The sequence below is a fragment of the Pezoporus occidentalis genome, unplaced genomic scaffold (assembly GCF_034315485.1).
Source record: "Pezoporus occidentalis ecotype Australia unplaced genomic scaffold, CSIRO_AGI_Poc_V1 ctg17, whole genome shotgun sequence".
Taxonomy (NCBI): domain Eukaryota; kingdom Metazoa; phylum Chordata; class Aves; order Psittaciformes; family Psittacidae; genus Pezoporus; species Pezoporus occidentalis.
Genome location: NW_026913531.1, coordinates 2544732 through 2566038, shown reverse-complemented (window position 1 = coordinate 2566038; position 21307 = coordinate 2544732). Strand labels below are relative to the sequence as shown.

The 21307-nt window shown below is 41.9% G+C and overlaps 1 protein-coding gene across 2 annotated transcripts in view; it reads right to left on the bottom strand.

The window, feature by feature from the left end:
• Positions 1–17020: 17020 nt before the first annotated feature.
• Positions 17021–21307, bottom strand: part of LGR5 (leucine rich repeat containing G protein-coupled receptor 5) — a 90414-nt gene continuing 86127 nt past the window's right edge. For both annotated transcript variants that reach the window (XM_062613736.1, XM_062613735.1), the window contains 2 exons: positions 20533–20616; positions 17021–18752 (listed from right to left, as the gene is read on the bottom strand). In XM_062613736.1, the coding sequence (XP_062469720.1) occupies positions 17662–18752; positions 20533–20616 (1175 nt within the window). In that variant the 3' untranslated portion in view covers positions 17021–17661. The remainder of the gene's footprint in view (positions 18753–20532; positions 20617–21307) is intronic.

Here is a 21307-nt window from a genome sequence, read left to right as displayed (position 1 = left end):
CTAATATTGATCTGTCTTGTATTGGTACTACCGCGTAGAATTACAGAGAGGTTTTACAGAGAGGTTTTCAATACAGGCTGACATTTTAATACGTCTGCTGTCTTTTGTTATTTTGAGGTTGAGCTGCCTGTTGTGGATGTAGAATAACTACATCTCAGTAGGTGTCTTTCTCCTCTTGCCTCAGACACACACCTGTTTGTCCTACAACAGCTGTTCCTGTCAGCAATACCACTTCAGTAATGGAAAGTAGTTTACATTTTGTCCTTTTCGCCTTTAATGAAATGAGATGTGGTTTATGAAGCCCCTACATGCACAGTGCAGGGATCTACTGTCACTCACTGAACCAGCAATGGGGCTGTTTACCTCAAACATGAAGACCGTGTGTCTGGCATCTTCATAAATCACCCCTGCAAATGGTACAACCTTGTTTTGAGATTATTTGGCACAGACGGGAAAAACAGGTAGAAAGCCAACTGGATGCAAAGTGGTTTGTGCATAGGACTTCCGGTACCTTTCAAAACCCTTACTTTATCTGAAGTTACATATGAAACAACTCTCAAAGGAGAGAAAAGTGGGAAATACTGGTTTCATCTGACTTAAGCCCTTTTAGACAACTGTTACGGTGTAACTCATGCTTAAATAAAAAGCTTCAACTACCCACTTCCATGGTGAGGATTTCATGCTGACTCTGCAGCCACTGTCAGAAACCTGTTAATTCTTCATTGTAGTAGAGTGGTATCCTAATTTCATCAACCTTGCTATATGGTACAGCTCAGACTGAAAACATGAAGACCATAAAAAGTGCAGCTTTTTTTTTTTTCATTAAAAACACCTCAAGTATGGTCAGTGTCTTAAACTTTGCTGATAACTAGTTGATTGTAGTGGGATACCACTTAACTCTGCTGTTAAAGATTGTAAAGCTTACCACTGTCAAGGGTTACAGCACTTTTAAGGCTGTTTTGCATTTTTCCCTAGCTTAGTCTTTTCTTACACTTAGGACTGTTACTCGGTTACCTTTTTATAACATGGTCTGGTGTCCCTTTCTAAGGAGACCTTCAGCTTTACATTTTCCTCAAGGATTGATCACAGGTAGTCTGCCTTAGTGGCTTCTCACATACTTGGAGACAAGGGGAGGGGGTACCAAAACTTCACAATGCTCTGTCTGTCCATATTGTTTTAATTAAAATGCTCCTGCTTTATATGTGGGCTTTTGACCCAATTTTGCTTGGCTTGATGGTGTGTGAAAGTGGCTCATCATAATGGGAATTGTTCATCTGGGAGCTGGAATGAACTATGAGGAACCTGTCAAGTCTTTGAGCAGCACAAGCACTTCACTAAGCAGGAAACAAAATGTACTGGTGGGTAATGGAGAACAGCCAGGAATGATCTAGTGCTTCCCCAGATCTGCAGTTACTGCTTAATCCTCTCTGCTTCAGTATTCCAGTAGTTAGAGCATTCTGTTTAAGAAACAAACAAGGTGGTTTCTTTCTGTCACTTCCAGAACTTCATGAATTCATCACCAGGAAGAGTGAAATTTAACCAAGGGTATTAAGTTAATCTTTGTATTAGTCTTTTAAACCTGCTTTAGAAGGGAAACTTACTGTAGGATTTTTAACACAAAACTATGCTGCTACATATTCTGTGCTCGGTATGGTTACTGGGTGAATAGCGATCTGTTTAGTCTTAAGTTTTTCTGGAAGTAAAGTCTAGGTCTTTAATAGCAATGCACCAAACTACTACTACTACTACGCTATTACTCATTTCATGGCTCTTGCAAAGACACGAACAAAACATTCAGCTGCATTTATTAGGAAGAAAAATAAGTGGAAATCACTGTTTGTTTAGTACCTTCAATGAAGATCTCCATGAAGATAACCTCACTATTGGCCATTCTAGTGCTCATCAAGGCAATGATCATGTTATGGGCTGGTGTGCTGTTCACTTTTCACAAAACTTAAGTTTTAACCTAGCTTTGTTAGAAACAAACACGCTCTCTCTCCACAAGGCATGTAGGAAAGTGAGTGCAGAGGGAAGCAATAAGGGGGTAAGCAGAAAGGTTTTGGAGAACTGTTAAGACATTTAGATAGAAAGGGTTACTGAGGTCTTAACCCTTCTGCGATAACTGGGACTTGCCTTTTTCTGTAATTTTTTTTTTAAGTTTTGGGATAAGCAGTGTTTTTCCACAAGACATCTCACTTGGGTCAAGGGATGAGCCTGTTCATTCTTCTAGGCCCAGTGGTTAATTGCGGTTTATATAGCAATAGTCAGTGGGAATTAGCAGCTCTTAAAAGCAGATGTAGATCCCTTTTCATGTTCCGCAGGCCCTGTTTCAGGTGAAAGATTCGAAAACTCATAGTGGTGTTTTGTGTTTGTATGTAAAACTTGTAAAATACCCAGGAAATTTTGATGTTACAGGAATGTGACCTAAAATGAACAAGTGTGCAGGTTTGCCTGATCTCAATAGCAGCAGAGCTACAAACCTTTCAAGAGGGGTATGAAGAGTTTGGTAGAACTAAAGAAATGTGCAAGTACACAGGAAGCTGAGAACATGACACAAAATAGCTGCTTTAATGGAACAAGAGCAGCCAGCAAACTTCAGCCCTGCTGTATCAACAGTCCATACTTAGCGTGCTGTAGGCGCTGCCTGGGCACCTCTTGTTCTGCTGCTGAGCTCTTGGAAGCCCTTCAAAAGAGCCTCGAGGTTTGCAAGCTTGATGCACTGTCCAGCTTGCTGTTATCTTTAGTTCTTGCCAGCTGCCCTGCTACCTCCCCTAAGCGTTGCTCTCCTGGACACATTACTCTTACGTTCTTATAATTAGAGGTCACTACCTAGGGTTCTCCTTGGCCGTCTGCAAATGAGACAAACCAAAGTTCTCACACTGTGACTCACAAACTGTCCTTCTGTGTGCTGCTAGAAATAACTGGTTTCTGCTGAATCGTATTAATCTCATTTCTGTCACGCTGCTTGTGTTTGGGGCCCTGGTGCCTCCCATTACCCAAAGCATAAAAAAGAAAAGTACCAAGCTGCTCTTATTGCCTGGGATTGTGAGGCAGAACCCTGTGATGTCCCTTTCCCTTAACTTCAGTGATTCATCCATGCTGACTATGAGTAGCCTGCTACCTGGTTTTTTTTTTGGAGTACTGATTTGGACAGTACAAGAGATGTGAGAGCTGTCCATCAGAACCTAACCTGTCTTAAGTGTGTAAGTGGATGCTGATATTACAGATTTCATAGCCAGTTTTGTATCTAATAGCCCACTTAATGGCCACTGTGATGTTGTCACTCATACCAAGTTCTGAACATGAGTCAGCAATGTTCCCCTGCAGCAAGGGTGGCCAAGAGCCTCCTGTACTCCATTGGGATGAATACTGCCAGTAGGTTGAGGGAGCTGGTCCTTCTCCTCATCACTGATGAGGCCACACCTGTGTCCAGGTCTGGTTCCCCAGCACAGGAGAGGTGTGGAGCTACTGGAGAGAGCCCAGAGCTGCCACAAGGAGAATGAGGCTGGAGCATCTCGCTTCTAATGAAAGGCTGCAAGAGCTGGGACTCTTCTGCCTGAAGAAGGCTTGGGGGAAGATCTTATCAATGTGTACGAAAGGAGGGTGTGTAGAGGATGGAGCCAAGCTCTTCTTAGTGGTGCCCAGTGGCAGGGCTGGAAGCAGCAGGCACAAACTGAAACAGAACATTTCATCTGAACATAAGGGAACATAAGGGAACACTTTTTTAGTGTGAAAGTGGTCAAGCACTGACACAGTTTGGCCAGGGAGGTTGTGGATTCTCCATCCTTGGAAGCATTTGGAAGAATGACATTCTCTCATCCTTGGAGACATTCAAAGCCATCTGGGCACAGTCCTGGGCAACCAGCTCTGGGTGGCCCTGCTGGAGCAGGGGAGTGCGACAAGGTGACCTCCGAGATCCCTTTCAACCTCAACCATTCTGTGGCTGTCATGTGCCTGGTGTACATTAAATCTGTGTGATTTCACCACCTTTGTCTAATCCACTGCACCTGGCCCTTAATTGCCTTCATGCTCCTTTAGTCAAGGGCAAAAAGCATGGCACCAGGCCAGCAATCCAGGTTCTTTCCTGCCATCCCTGGCTGTGGGAGCTGTGAGCATGTGGTCTCCTGCACTCGACTAACTTTGTAAGTACTTCTTATGTATACAGGAGATTAAAAGCTAGCTATGAATTTACAGTTCCTTAGTGCTTGTACTGTCACGGCCTGCAATGAAAGATGTGGTTTTAGTTTTTGTTTAGGTGATTGGCAGAAACAAAATCGAGTGGTTTAAATTGAGAAGAATAAGGACACTTGTTGATCTTGTACAGCAGGTGGCCAAGACCCTGCCTCAGATCTGTGAGGGTCAGGTGTAGGTTCTCTGTAATTGGCACCTACGGCCCGGGATTAAAATCCTTTGAAGGGTTAATCATTGTTTCCCAGTCCCAAGGGCTGAACAACAACTATGTGGTGAGCAATAAAGCCAATGAGGAACAGCAGAGATCATCCTTGCTGCTGTTTCTTCCTCCTTCTGCTGTTCTTATCTGCTGCTGATAACCTTCTACTCTAGTATTTGATAAATACAATGGCCAAATCTCTGTAAGCAGATGTCAAAATAGTCTGTGACTTCTGCCTCTTCCTTCAGCCCTTACTGCTGGAGAGATTATCTGTGCCAGGCACAATTAGGTGAGAGTTCCATGCCACATGTTGCTGATGGCATAGTCTTTATTTATCAGAGAAAACTGATGAACTACCCACCATCCTTACTAACTGTGGCAAATTGAACACACTCCCTTCACCCCAAACTCAAGTGTCAAAGAAAGCCTTCCTGAGACAAGCAGAGGTGATGGGACTCACAGCACTCTTGAGCTGGACTGTTTGAAAACTGCAAACCATGACTGTTACAGAGATGTGATTATCCCAGTACAGTTAATGATCATGAGTGTTTCTCCTAGGGATGTTTGGATGGCAATGTACGGGTGAGCTGAAATTTCCGTGATCAAGGAAAACCGACTTGTAACATGTTTGGTTGTCCTGATGTTGCCTTAAGATATATACATTGTCAGCTGCTGTCATGGTTGTACTCTTCAAAATCTGGAAGCTGCAGATCTCTGGAGAAATTGTCCCCTCTGAGATACTCATGGGATGATTAATATGGGGGAGTCCTTCACGCAGGGAGAACTGTCAGAGACTCGGGCCTTCAGTGAGGAGGAGCAGTAGGAAACACGCTCCATAAACAAGCACAAATAACAGAAAGCTGCCCCTTGGAAGCAGGTTAATCATGAGTGAAAGAAGAAAACTATCACAAAACAAAAACATCTTCCTTGCAGAAGTTTGTTTCTGTGTTCCTGAGAACCACTTGGCCTGGCCCTCTGTTAGCTCTGCTCTCTTACAGCAGTTTGGGATGTTGCCTGGTTTTGTTTTTCCTTTGGACCATAAGGACCACCTCAAGATTTTTGAAATTGTAAAACCAGATTATATTTATTGATTTAATCATTTAATGGGATCAACTTGAATCAATTTTCTGATAGGAGAATAATTCTTGCCTTGCCCAGCACTAGATCTGTGGATGGGTTCTCCTCCCTCCTCACAGGTAATTTGAGTTTGTGTCCCATAAACTGTTATTCAGAATCACAGGGAGCAAAGTTTCCAGTTTATGTGAATAAATGAGAAGTCTGATCACCCAAATCTATGTCAGCGACCAATTCAGCTGAGAAATGAGTGCATCAGTTATCTGATCAGCTTTTTAGGTTATGAGCAGATGTCTTCCATATGGACATGGCAGCACAATCTGATTAATGGTGTCATTTCTCCCCACTAGTGATATTTTTTCAGATTTTGAATATAAGGTTCCCAAGAGATGGGCAGATAGTCACAGCAATTGCAAACCCATTTCCCTTTGCAGTTTTATGTTGCCTGACTCTGGTCACATCTCTGCTAGATACCTTCCTGTGCTTTGGTTTATCTTCCTTTTTTTTCCCCATGATAGCCATTAGCTTCTTGAGCTGTTGTGGAACAAATTAAGCTCCATCCTCGTGGTTTGAAGGTCACCACCATTTGTACATCCACAGAAAATCACAGGCTGTTTTACAAACACTGATTCTGGTGGAGCAGGGAGAATGCATGGTTTAGGAATGCAGAATTTTCACCAAACTGCGTGTAATCAAGCCCATTTTATGTTTCTGGAGCTTACTTGCCAGTTGTTTCTTAAAACCAGTTTTCAGCATCTGGCTACTAAAGTTATTAATTTCCTCGGTGCTGGGAATCATAGAATCACAGAATAGTTAGGGTTGGAAAGGACCTTAAGATCATCAAGTTCCAACCCTCCTGCCATGGGCAGGGACACCTCACACTAAACCATGCCACCCAAGGCTCTGTCCAACCTGGCCTTGAGCACCGCCAGGGATGGAGCATTCACAACTTCCCTGGACAACCCATTCCAGTGCCTCACCGCCCTCACAGTAAAGAACTTCTTCCTTATATCTAACCTGAACTTCCCAATCTCAAATGGAAATAATCTGTATAATTTTGCTACATGCCGTGTCATATCTTTGCAGCTGAAAGATTTCAAAGATAGTTTCTAAGTGAGTTAAATGTAAGCATCTGTATCTCAGTGGTATCTAGTGGAAAGACTGTTAGCTGAATACCTATTTATCTAACATACAAGATCTACTAGCTACATCTCTGTCCTGTAATGGGAGTGTAATTGTAGATGTGGTGAGCTTGGAGGGTGTACAAAGAGGTAGCAGCATTGACTTCTCCTTTTTTCAGCATCTTTCAAAACCTTTATGAACTTGAAGCCAGTTACTGAGGTAGTTCGAGTGCACAGAAATGCACTGTATCTTACCTGTCCTCAGGTGAGGATGTCCTTACGTGTCCTGCTGTTTCGCCTGAGCCCGGGGGTCATCCTACCATTGGTTTTAGGGAGCGGCCAGGAATGAGATGAGAGTAGAAAAGTCTGTTTTGTACAGTCGGCCAGTATTTCATGCAGAGGATATCTGTTGCTCTAAGAACAGAGCAGGGGTGTTATCTTATCCTTATCTCTAAGGTGACTTAATGTTTGCAAACAACCCAAGATCAAAATTTGCCTGAAGAGAGGATATAGACGTTAACTGCTGCTTTTCTTTCTTATTGCAAACACTATTTGTTGTTGTCCCACCTGAGTAGCAGATAATAAATCAGAGCATGGCCTGTAACCGAAACTTAACCTTGTGAAATTATCTATGCACTGGCAATGCATTATCTATGTGTCTGTTTGCTGTCTGTTAGCAGGAGCATAAAATCCAGTCATAAAGCTTGTGGTGCTGCACCTGGGCTACTGGCAGGAGTGACTGTATCATGGCTTAGTAAAACGTTGGCACAGTAAATGGGGAGAAGCCTTTTGCTGCAGGCAGGAGGGCCTCATTGAGCAGAAGTTAGCATAGAAAATAGTGATGCTGTTGTATCAGTGACTTGCTTCAAAGAGCCTGAGCTGGGGAAAACTGCGTATTTGGAAAAGGGAATAATTTTAAACTGATTTCTCACTGCTCCCACAGCATGGGATGGCCACAGGTGATCTGTGGGGAGCGTTTGCTCTTCGAGATGACAATCCTCATTGATTACTGTATTTGCTGTCTATTTTCGTGACAACTGTTGATCTGGTTCTCATCTGTGACCCTTGTAGTTAGGTCAGTCCCTTTTCTCGTCTGTTTGAGAAAACTCTGTGGCTGGGGAAAAATGGCTGTGGAACGTCTAACTGCAAGTCTTAAGGGCAACAATATTTTCTCTTGTATTGACCAGAGTTAATACAACATGAGTAGGAAGGCATAAGAATGGGTCCTACAAGCCTGCATGAGGAAGTTTCAGTTATGGTGGTGTGATGCGGGAATAGCCCATACTTTTCATCCCTTACCCCTCATAATCACATCTGCCTTTCTTATTTGCTTTCCCCTTTCCCCTGAGGCTTCCTTCTCCCCCTGAAACCTTCTGTGAACTTCCTTTCTCTTCTAGAAGAGATGTTAAGGCAACTTTTTCTGCCGGGAGGGGTTGGATAAATTTTGATAGGAAGGTCACAAAAAGCCCAACTTTGTCTAACATCTCTTGTTGGGACAGCAGGAAGGACTGGCAGTGCATCCCTTACACGGCCATAGACAGACCAACAAGTCTGAAGTGTGCTTTCAAAAGAGCAGTGAGTCTGAAATGTGTGATTGCAGGTATGAGACCGTCGTTCCTGTGAAGTTACATAGGGAGGATCACCTGAAAATTGCCTCACAGATGGCAAGGTCAGAGGTTTAGAAAATGATATTCACAAAAGCCTTCGGATAGCTGAGGTTTTGCTTAGAGACACCAGTGCAGGGCATGCTGAAGGTTTGACGATGGATGCAGGAGATGGTGTATAGCAAGACCAGATTCTGCGGCAGAGGCATACCCCAGCACCATGTGGACCTTTTCACCGAGACCTTTTCACCTCCTAAGCAAAAGTGTCCCATAGAAGGTAGTGGGTAGAGAACTCTGATGTGCCTGGGTACTCTGAGGCACTCATTAAAGAACTCCCTAAGTCTGTTACTGCAGAAGGAGCTTGGAGAGGTCAGCATCCATGCCTTTGCTGTCATCAGTCAATAGCACAGTCTGTGCTGTCTTTGACAGAATCACCCAGTATGGACTCAGAAACCCACAATAAACTTCCTAGTACACAGACTAGGGCTTTGACGTACATGGGTTGGTGTCAGTTATTCTCTCCAAGGAGATTAGGCTTTTGGGTTTTATTTTTCCCCTTTCTTTTTCTTACCTTCCCCGGATACAGAAAAGGAGTCAGGACTCTCTTGCCTGTAAAATGATTTTCGGCCAGCAACCCAGGGCATGTTTTCTGCTAAATTGTCAGAAGCCAAATGTGGAGGCTTGGATAAAGCCAAAGACTGAATTACAGGCAGCAATCTTTAGATGGCAAAGAACTCCTGCTCCTCGTTTTTACAGTATGTCTGTTTGCTCCAGCTGAGCAATGGGACTGGCATGTGGTGCTTCTGCACCAGCTCTGAATTGAGTCGTTTAACTTGATAATTAGGATAATTAGTAATTAGGAAATCCTGCTTCCATGTGTATTCTGGTTGTAAAGCCCCAGTATAATCCAATGGATTGTCTGGAGAACAATGTGGAGAGAGAACATAATCGCACCAAAAATAATGTAAGTGGATTTATAATTGTATAATGGGAGATGGGAAATGACCAGCAGAATTCATCTGGGAGGTGAAAAGTCAAAGTTTGTGTCTGAAGTCAGCAGGTGAGTGGGTCAGTGTCTGTGAAGTGCCAAAGAACACAAACACTCTGCTTTTATCAGTTGTTCAGCATTATCCTTTTAGAGTGCTATGTTGAGTTGTTTTTGAAGGCCCCGTGCCAGGGCCTTATCAGATCAACCTAGATCAAAGGTTAGGCTTGATAGTATATTTGTGTATATTTCTGCCTTTTTTTTTCTGTCCCATTCTACTTGGCAGTCCACAGGCTTTAAGTTATGCCAAGCGTTTGTCGAAATGGAGCAATGAAAGCTGTTTCATCCTGGCCTTCTCTCACCCAATATGTAGATGGGTGGAGAACACGGAGATAAGCCACCAGGCCCTGAGCTCACTCCCTGTGTGGTCCACACTGATTTCTGATGCAGTGGAGGTCCTAAATCATAAGTGGGACAAACATTTATAGAGAGAATTGTCCATAGAAACGTGAGTCAAGAAGCCTTGATACAGCCACAAAGCACCCACTGATGCTGGCTATGGGGGGCTATGTGGGTTTATCCAAAACTGGTTTTTGTGTTTGCTAGATCACAGGCAATTGGACAATGGAGCAGATTGGGAAGTCTTTAAGCAAAGTCGGAAGTCCACCCAGTTGCCTGGGATATAATGCTTCCAGCTCTGCTGGACACAATGACAAGATGCTAAGTCTAAACTCCGGACTCTGTCCCTCTGAACCATCTGATTTGTACTCCAGAAACGTTGCTTGTTTTAATGGGATTGAGCAAGATACGGACTCAAGCACAGGCTAACAGATCAACCTGCTGTTAGCAAGCTCTCTGGCATGGTTTTGGCCCATACAGGTCTTGTTTGGTGAATTAATGTAGGTCAGACACTGTTCTTTTTATGTTTTATGGACAAGACCACTCTGACTTGAGGGAAAAAGGGACTGAAGGGAGTGTAAGAGTGTAGGTCTGGATTATGCTTTGGGGTCAAAGCATTTAGGTTACTCACATGGGTTGTCAAAACTGGCTGCAGTACTGACCATTTTCTTGGCTTCTCCAGCACAGTTACTTATGTTCCACCTGCCTTAAGAGTTTGGAATCAGGAACTGTAACACTTCCACAGGTTCACGACATCCCTGTCCCATCCCCAGCCTTCCAAATACTCTGGGTTTAAAGCTTACTTTTTCAGACAGCTGAAGCAAACAGGAAAATGTGCTTTATATAGAATAACATATGATGTGAACATACCATATGTTATAGATAGATACGAACAAAAGTATATATATGAGTATAGGTATGAACAAAAGAAAGTCCCAATACACTTAGTTTCCTTGATTTCCTGACCATTCTTCTGTATGGACATGAGAGTCCTCTGTACATGCTTTTTCCCAGACCTGCTTGGTTGGGGTCTGTTTTCTGTGCCTTTGGCTTTCCCGCTGTAATTTTCCTCAGTGTGGCTGATGAGATCCTTTTCTCTTACAAAGCTGGAGCCCTTTGATCATTTTTATCAGTTGATCTCTTCATTGATGATTTCCTTTCTGCAGTTAAGTGTTTTGCTTTGCCTGGCAACCATCTCACTGATCAAGGATGCTGTGTTTTGTATGGAAAACCATTGAAGCTTAAGGGCTCCCACTGCCTGCCTTGTGCCTGTCTCCACCACCACTAGTGAGGGGAAGCCTGGGAGCATTCCTTCCACCAGAACTCCCCAAATGTGCACAGGGAGTTTCCTCAAATTGCCTTTCTGAGCCTTGCGGAAGAGGGATGACTCACAGAATCACTCTTTCACAGCGGCGGTGAGGCTCACTTGGGCACGTGGTGGCACTAGGTGTATGGCAAAACGAGCCACCTCAGATGTACATCCCTGATGGAAGGGGCAAAAGCCAGGGCACTGCATGGCAGAGTAAGGAACATAGGTCTGCAGTAGGATGTCTGGGAATACTCCCTTAGCAAGTGCCTTCCTCCGTCTGTCATCTGTCATCCGAATTCTGCTTCTGTTCATATTACACCCGCACATCCCTTGAGACAAGCTTTTCCTGCAATGCTTTCTCATGGCTCCTTTGCACACAAACCCAGGGCACATTCCTGCTGGCTTATTAAGCGATCTGTGGCACAGTTACTGAAAATCTTGCTCACATTAAAGAAAAATATTGGTTGTTTAAAAGGTGATGGCTTAATTTTCAGCCTGGGTCCTCCTTCAGAATCCTTTAATGGCTGCTCAACATCACCTTGGCAGCCGAAACTTCGGAGCCATAAAATGTGAAACTTTTAAATTTTTTCCTTATGACAGAGGTATTTGGGGTAGAAAATCGGAATGACACAAAGGGAGAGATTTGCCAGGGAGCTCTAAGGGGGAAACAGAACTGGACAATCTTTTTCTAATTATCGTAATAGAGTGCCATTATCAGAAATGCTCTGTGCTCTGTTGGGAAAGAAAGTTATGTTAATAGGAAACAAAGATATTTGATCCTTCACAGATCAAAGCACTTTTATGATGCTGCTGTCATTCTGAAAGGCTCTTGGTGTAAGAATGGTGCTCAGTGGACAACAGCTCTATTGTGTGTCACTTATTTACCTTCTAACAAAACCCATCAGACCTAGTGTATCATTTATGAGGTCTGATTTGATGAGAAATGCTTCATTCTGCTATAAAGCAATAGTTTTTAGGACTACGCTGCAGTTTCAGTGGCTACAAATGTGACAAGTTCCACTATGCAAAAAGGAGTATTTGCTATGGAAATAAAAACTTGCTGAAATCCACTGAAGTGCAAAAGGCTTCTTGCAAAGACTGAATTCCTTTCCGGAAAGGCCTTTGGGTTTTCTTACCCATTTTTTTCCCGTTTCTTTATATGGATTCAGAGTTAACTCTGAGAGCTTTCAAGCAGTGTTTTTCCTTTTGTATTTATACTGCGCTTACAGCAGTGGGAATGCTGGTCCATGACCAAAGCTCTAAAGTGTTCTCCCAACACAGATAATAACAAAAGTAGAGAGAGATCGATACTGAGAACAGCTCACCTATGGCTCTCAAAATGGATTTCTTACTGCTGTAAAACCCTCCAGGGAAGGAAAAAATGTTTTAAGACCTGGAAAGGCCTGCGTACACCAGCAGTGTTGTGTAAAGAATAATGTCAAGAGGATGGGAAAAGGAGAGAGGATCCATTTCAAGGGAAAGCCTATCAATTCGTGTAGATAGAAAGAATTGATATCAGTATTCAGGGACAGAACTAAATAATTAATACTGGTAGTTTTCTTTGACCTTTATTTTACTTCTGTACATGGGAGGATCATCGATTCCTATTTAAGTGGAGTGAATAGAAGAAGAAAAGTATTTGACTTATGAATAGCTTGTCAGCTCATCAAACCTAACACTTGCTGAAGCCAATAAAACACAATCATTTATTGTTTGTTTGCTACTGACCCTTGTATAAAGGTGCTTTTAAAATTATTTTCTTTTCATGGGAATGCTTTGTTTCTGCAGTTATTGCATATTAGTGCAATGCGTGACTGGCAGTTCCTGTCACTGCCTCCGCATCAGCCTCTGCTGACTTGATAGCACGATTTCCATAAGTGAAGGACACGACTTGGTAATACAGACCTAGCTATATGGTATATAGCCTATAACATCAACAGCTTTAATAACTCATATTGTTGATTCTCTAATTTGAGAAGAAGGTTACTTGAAACTAGGAGGTGATCTCTTAATCAGACAAATGTGAGTGAGAGCACATGTCCCCAAAACTGCAAAGCTTTCTGGAATCCCAGAGGCACATCTTGAGTATAAGCCAGAAGCAGGATGACAATGGGACAGAGAGGCATGGAGGGATGGCATTGAGTATCAGCATCATCCAGAGAAGCAGGTTTTGTATGAACAGGAAGGTAACAGCTTTTGGGTGAATCTGTGGCTGAACAGCTGCCCAAACCTTACCCCCCCCCCAACAGAGCCAACCAACCAACCCACTGGAAAATCCAACAGTATGAAGAATTGTCAGTATACTGGGACAAGGGTAGATCAAATAAAGCAAAACTCCTCATACTTTGCATTCACAGTAGGGCATTCAGTCAGGGAGCTATTTTCCCAGTTCATGAATTAAGATGCCGATGTCTGGTTTTTCCACTAGGTTAGTTTGCCATGGTTTAGACATGTTCTCATCAATCATCTCTTCTATGTACTTCCCTGGAACAATGGTCTTGGATCCTCTTTCGTCTGCTGACTGATGATGATGTTCAGGCAGAGGAGCGCTGTTAACTTGTTAACACTGCAGATTTAAGACTGATTTCATATCCTAGAATTCACTCTCTGGCCACACAAAACTTTCTGGATTCATTTTCATAGTTAACCAGAAAAGAGGCCTAGGAGAGTTTCACAGGCAGCTGTGGTACTTCCTACAGGAGACAAAACCTGTTTCTAGTAGAACAATCTCCCCAGTTACTTTTTTCTTAGAAGGCTGGGAGAGCTCTTCAGGAAACGTCATAAACTGGAAGTGCTGATAATCACTGCAGTGACATCTGCAGATAGTCCTGAGAAGCTGTCGTTAGCATGGAACCAAACTAGTAACTGCAGACACCTGTCAAAACAGTGATTACATATCAAGAATGACACCAGATGAAAAAGGAGATGTTTGAAATTTCCTTGGAGTGTTAAGAGTCCTGAGACTTTCAGGGCCAGTTGGAGAAGACTCATGGTACATCGATGCATAATACTTAGTGCAAGTCTTTGGGTTCACAGGTGGGCAGTTTTTTCCCTTGTTAATGAAGCATTTTTTTTACTTGACAAGCGGAAAACATTGCCACGTGTGAAAAGATTAAATAGGGATTTTGAGTGGACTCTGTCTGTGACTGAGACTTTCAGAGATCCTGGCTGTGGGCCAGCTCTCAAGAGGAATATTCTTAATGTTTGTTTTTTTCCTATGACTGAGATTGGATCCTTAGATAATTCTGACAATGCCACAACAAATTGTTTTATGAAGAGAACGCATTCATATTTCCTATGTCTCCAGAGTCACTGGAGCACGAGCCTGTGATAGTCATTATGTGAACAAGATGTTTGTAATGTTGATACTGCCTTTTCTTTCCAGTATGCTTGCAAGTGTTAGGTGTAACACATGGAGTTGCTTCTACTTTATTAGCATGGGTAAATCTCTATTTTTCTTTAAAATTTCTAATCTCACATAGCTGGGACTCTTCAAGCAAAGACAAATAAAGACCTGATGGAATCAATTTCCTAAGCTTAGATTAGGTAACATACAATAGTACCTACGTATTTTAAAATAACACCATTGCAGAATGACAGATTTGTCCCCTGGTTGGCACGTGTTATTGAAAGAGAACATGAGGTGCTTAATATGGCTGGTCCTTTTGCTGGTGGAAGCAGTGCAGCTCTGCTGGAGTTTGAGCTGTGCTCTCCGGCAGCACCCGAGAGCTTCTGCACAATCACTGTGCCTCATGGATCTGGAAAGGATTTTCTAACACTGTTGTTGCTGCTGTGATCCTAGTTCTGGTCTTTTATTATTAGCTTTCCTGTATTCATGTTTAACTTACTCTTCTGTCTCCACTTCCATGTCGTCCTACAGGAAGAACATTAATTTTGCTACAAACATTTTTAATCATTTAAGCCTCTCTCAAGTGGCTGTGTAATGAGGATTTCAACAAGACCTTAACTTTCAGATAGCATCCTAAACTGATGACAGAGAAACAGCTGATAATGAGATGATTGTTCCAGTGTTTCATACAACAGTCAGAGGAAGTAAGTGAAGCCCACTCCTGTAAAGCTGAAAAAGTGATGGCCTCTTTGTATGTATCAGATAAATTTCCAGCTGTTTTGTAATCCCCTGGCCTGTTTCATCTGCCACATAAGGGACTGGAATGAAAATCAGGACGCATATGGGAGAATTTGCTGTCTCAGCAGAAGCAGCAGCCTAGTGCAGTAGAACCTCCTCCCTCATGTGGTCCAGTATGGTCTGAAGCCTGCTGGTAACATTCATCACCTGACCTGATGCATGCCCTTGTCACACAGCTGGAGAAGCCAATCTTGCACATAGCAATTGTGAGAGGTCATCACTGAGATGTGGACAGTGTGCACAGGGAGCAGGATCTGTTCGTAAGGGTCCGTGAGGGAAGTTTTGGTCAAAGACTTTGTGTTGAAATGAAACATTTTTCTCTTTTTTTCCCCTCCCTGGGCTCCTAATGAGAGCACACAACCAGTCATTTATAGTTTGCCAAGAATTTCGGACATTCGGGAGGTTAGCTTAAGACTTGGGAAGGATTAATTGAGAATGAATGCAATTTTGTGAGGTGTTAGGTCCTGATTAAATGCTCTTTACTGTGTAGTCACATTTTATTACAACTTACATATGTTGGAACACTGATAGAAAAGAAACCATGTCACCTATTTACAATCACTACACATTTACATTATATTATTTACAGATAATGAATTTAGTAATATATATGAGCAGAAAATATAGCAAATATCAATATGAAACTGTACAGGGCTTAATCTCATGTCCTTTACTGTGGTTGCATTTCACTCTAATAATAAATACAGTTCTATATTTACACATTTTCCTTTAAAAATCTATTAAATGAATGTTAACAATTTCAAGTTTAAAATATCTGATCAAAATATTTCAAACATGCTTATAAAAATAAGACACAAAGCCTTTAGGACTTTCTGCAAGCTAGAAAAGTTCTGATAAAAGAAGCTTTCTTTAACTAGCCTTTAGAATTATAACCTTATTTTGCTTCTCAAATCACTTTACAAACTTCTTAAATATAGCGAGCTGAAAGGAATTTCACTGACATTAAGCAGAGCAGCACAGATGGACCCCAGTTAAATTAAAGCTAAGTAAACATGGTAATAGGTATTGTGCAATGGTTGACTGATCCTCTGTTTAATCCAAAGTGGTTTCAGGCATCCTTCTGCAGCTGTATGCTGCACTGCTTCAAAACCCACAAGAGATAAAGGATTAAGATAAGTTCTCAGCTGACTTTGTCATACATAATTTTAGCATTGGTTCATGTTTTTTCCTGAAGGATGAACATGTCAGCCAAAGTCAACTGATGCCATCTGTAGCTGCAAAACTGAAAACATGCCAGTGTGAATGGACAAGAAAATCAAGGCATATCCATTGTTGGCAACAAATTCTTCATTGTGAAAAATCTGTCCTTTGAGTCCCAGCAAGTTTTATATACAGTAACAGATGAAAAACAGAGATCATCTGTAACTGATTACCATAATTACCGGGCTAGCCTAACCTTGGTAATGTTAAAAATTAGTCTAATTCACCTGGAGGTTGAGTGGCCATTAACTGAGCAGTGAGCACTGGGCTATTAAATGTTACTCCTTGGGGAGCTATTTTTAACAACAAAAAAAAGATTAGATTTGTGCACTTGTATGTCTTAAATGATCAGCTCACTCAAGCAAAAGGTGCCAGCTCTGAGAAAAGGATACTGGAATATACCCTGATGGCTTGGCCAAGGTCAAAGACTGATATTCTAGGGAAGTGAAGGTGGCTCTGTGGTCTATTTTCACAGTAGACTTGGCAAAGGAAGGCCTGAAGCCTTTCATCTCTAACTGGGATGCTTCTAATGTGTAAACATACATGCCTTGATTCAGCAAAGTGTTAACAGATTTAGAGCCATAGAGGAACTCTTTATTAATCTAACCTAATCTTTTCCTGAACCACAGCCATCACAAGTCCCTGAATTCCAGTAGCTGATCCAATACCTTTTTTGGCAATATATCCAATTTGAATTTAGAGATTTTTGGTGACAGATGGTACTATTACCACCATTGTCAACAATGCGCACCTTTATTTCTAAAAGTTGATCCTACCAGATTCTTCGCTCTTGAATGAGCAGTCCTCTGCTCTCAAACTTCTGTTTCACAGAAGTAGCTACTTACAAAATGTGACCAAATCACTTCTTTCTTAAGCTGCTTTAAATTTATGATATTAATATCCTTTATTAGCTTAATAGGACTGCTCTTCCATTTAGATACCTTGCTGAATAAGGGCCATACAAGGATGCTTATAAAAACTATCATGGCACTTAAAAACTATTATTAAACCCAAATTACAATAGTAGGGAAGAGGGGAAGGGGAGAGAACCCAAGCTCATAAAACTGCCCCAGGTGATGCTTTGAGAAAACAGCTTACCAAGTTAACATGCTAATTTTGCTCTTGAACAACTGATGCCTTTCTGAGTAGTGCTACTTCAAAAGAGAGCAGCTGATACAACTGCGCACACTGCAGCAACTTTCAGTTTCTCTCTTCATCCCAGCATTTTGGAAGCAGGCTGAGAAGGCTCAAGTATTTGATTTTCAGCCTGCTGCAAGTTTTGTCACTGTCTGTTTTCTGATGTGTGTAACAGTAACTCAGAGGCACTCTCCAGCGTGTATACACACATCCATACCTACTTTTGGGATTAAAAATTTTGTAAACATAGATATTTTCTGGAATGCCACTGAAACTAGTGACATGGAACAAATGCAACTGATGAAAGATTGCAGCTTTCTGTCATTTGATAAGATGATGGCATTAGTGAATTGCTGCTAGGCATATCATATGATATGCTGGCACTTGTGAAGGTTACCAATGCTTGTGTTGAGTCACAAGATTGTTTTTCTATGTCTTCTGAATTCACAGAGATCAGACTAGCATGTTTTGATCTCCTCCATAACAAAGTTTGCTTCCGAAGGCTTCCCAAGTCCTCCTTAAAGTGTGGATTGAAAAGTATATAAAGGAGTGGGTTTAGACATGCAGGCAGTGGGACAATCACCAGCAGTATTGACTTAATCACTTCTGGGCTGATAAAAGTAAGGTTTAGTAAGGAGGAAAAAGATAAGAAGGCCACAGGGCAATAAAGAATGCAATTAGTAAAAAGTAACAAGGCTATATGTTTGACCATAGAGCAATCCCACATGTTGTCTAGTTCTCCCTTTTCTAAACTACAGTAGAGCTTTGTATAAGCAATAGTCATTACCAGAAAACAAAGGGAGTTCAACAATACCAGCGCTACCATGTAGCCCATAGCAGTGGGTTCTCCAAATGGTAGCGGTAAACATAGTGGAGAAACCCCATACTCACTCCCAGTGAGGAGGGGTATCATTGCAATGATTAGTGCCAACATAAAGCAAAAGAAAATGGCAATTTTTATGCTAGCAATGGAAGATTTTGTTTCAAACTTTGTAGCGTGTTTTACAGAGAATGCACGTTCAAGTGCAGCTATGGTAAGGAGGAAAATGGAAGCCTCTGAGGCAAAAATGGAGAGAAGCCCAGTTATTTGGCAACCAATTCCACTTTCCCACCGTGCTCCGTACTGAGCAAAGCTACCAAAAGTTGAGGCATCCACACTAGCCAGAACTCCGCTGGCCAGACCCATCAAGGCATTTACAATAGCTATTAAACTGATCAACAGTTTTATGGAGGACATATACAATGGAGATCTGAAAACTGTAGCAGACACCAGTGCATTGCAAATAAAGGTCAAACCCACTATGGTCCACACTCCAATTCGGATCAGCCAGCTACCAAACAGATGGTCACATGGTTTGAAGGGACCTGAAATGACAAAACGAAAAAGATCATGGAAAACCCATGTGAAGCAAACATCAATTTTGCACTTTCTAAAGTGCAAAGATTTCACTGCTTCGTGCAGATTCTCAGCACAGCCAAGCAATGAGTTTCAGTCCAGAAGGGGACCTGTGAATTTGCTCTTCCTTTGCAGTAATTTGAGACCTTGATAACATGCATGTTGCATGTTGTGTTACATGAGCCTGTGTCCCTTAAGTCAAATAGTGTATGGGTTTCCTTTTGTGCCTAGCAGTACAACTGCAATGTCAATGTTCAGTCAGTAGTTTCAAGAAATGCTGTAAAGTTTGTCAGTGTGTGAAAAAAGCTGAAAAAGATACCCCTCACTAAACTAGGGCAGGCTGCTATTGAATCCTGGTGAAGTGTGGTGTAGTGGATATCAACAGATGCACTTTGGTTGTCTTATAACATGTTGTTACATGGATGACGAAAATTGAGATTGTCCTTTCATTTCAAAGTGCTGCCTTTTCAGAGGAGCTTCTAATGAGCTGTGGCTGAATTCAGGTCATTATGATCGAAGCCTGGTGTATATTCTCATAAACTGAGGTTCATATGCTGTGCAGTTGAAGCTGAATGTTCTGCAGCCTGAGAAACATTATTTATCTTGGTACAAGCCAGTTATCTTCTCTCAAAGGAAGTCCTTTACAATGGTCTGTGCTTCTCCATGAAGACACAGTCCCTGCAGCTCAGATGCGCTCCATATGACTACAGCTGTTGCCATCAAGTAGACATAAGCATCTATTGTGTCAAGTTTTTCTAAGATACCATTTGAAAGATCAACATGGAAGCCAAGTTTTCTCTTGAGTCTGGTGATACCTTACCTTGAAGACAGCGACATTTTTGTGAAAGCAGTAATTACATTTAGGCCATAGGAGAGTACGTGATGGTCAAATGGTTCTAAATTCTTTGGCTCCCTGCCTTTCCTACTACATAACTTAAAAAAACCTATTATTATTTGCTGTTCCAAAAAGGAATCTTGGCTTGGAATATACGCTAAAGTCCTAGGTTGTCACTTGGGTATTTTTGTTTATGTTTCACAATGAAAGAATGGTTAGGGAAAATGCTGAATCAAGCAAGCAAACCTTATAACCACAGATCTTTAAGCTAGGAGCAACCTTCCAGGGAGACATGTTTCTTTCCTTGCCTTAAGGGAAACTTTCAGTGGAACTAGTGGCCTGTACGCTTGCAATTCAACCAGTGTATTTATTTTTCCTTTCTGCCACACTGAGAAGCCAGAGATGCACTATTCTATAAAGGAAATAACAGGAGTTATGCAGAGAGTTCTTTGCAATGGACTGTGTGCAGCAATATAGTACTGTTTGGTATTTTCTAGACATTCAACTAAACTGTGTGTTGTTCAAGAAGCTCGTGTAGAGTAACTCAGAAAAGTTCAGAAGAATTACTTCAGCTTTACAAAAGACTGAGTGAGCAAAGATTCTGCTGCCTTTTATCATCTGTGTCTTGGTAGAACAGAGTCTTTGCTCTCTCACTCCCCAGAAAGGACTAGGAGTGAGGATCTGATTCAGGACTGGGTAGAACTTTTGTTACACTAATAGATGAATTTAATACCTGAATAGTTTTCTGCATTTCAGTGCAAACTTTTATATTATTGTGCAATGTATTTGTATTAATCTCACCACTTTATTGGAAAATACCACCTTACTCTACTAGTGTCAGATACAGTTTGTTCTGCACCTAGAGTATCTGGTAATATTGTGCTTGGATTCCTGTCTGTCTGGCAGTGTCATACCTGGAGAAGGTGAGCATTGCACTGAATGATGAGCTTTCAAATCTTCTTCAAAGTCAAGAAAAAAGTCTTCAAAGTCACGCTCATCTGTGGGGGAGAAAATACCCAGATTTTCAGGAAAACTTCTTTTAGTACAAATTGCAATCCTGTCTGTGGTATTTAAGGCCTGCTCTTGCCCTTCTCCCTGCCAAACTGTGAGCAGAAGCAGACACATGCCTACTTGGTTTTGAATTACTGTACTCAGGATTATTTAAAAAGTTGGCACAATCAGTGCTGTGAAAATGATCACATTCTTGTTACCCAATTGCCAGTGTGATGACTGCCTAGGGAGGAGTTCAAAACATGAATTCTGCTGCTGTGCCAGGCTACTAAGAATTAACTTGAGTTTTTCTGTTTCTTAAGTCATCACTGTGTGTTCTTGGGTGTATTCTTACTGGGGATAGCCTGAACTTGGAGACTTACTGGTCTGCAGAGTGGAGATAGGACAGAAAGCAGCAGGATGGTGTAACATGTATACGTGCACCTACATAGCAGGTAACAGGTCAAGTAACAGACCTTGGGCTGAAGGGGAAGAAAAATACAGTAGTCTGCTGTCCTGGAGAGCAGATGCACTCTCTGGTACACAGGAAGTGCTGGAAAATATATCAGCAGGTATGCCAAAGTAGCCACATAAGCTCTGTGAGTCATCCTGAAGCATGTGCACAGCAGGAGAGCCAAGGATGCGTTGCTACTTCCAAGGCTGGCGAGAAACCTGATCTTTGCTGGGCTGCTCTTGTAT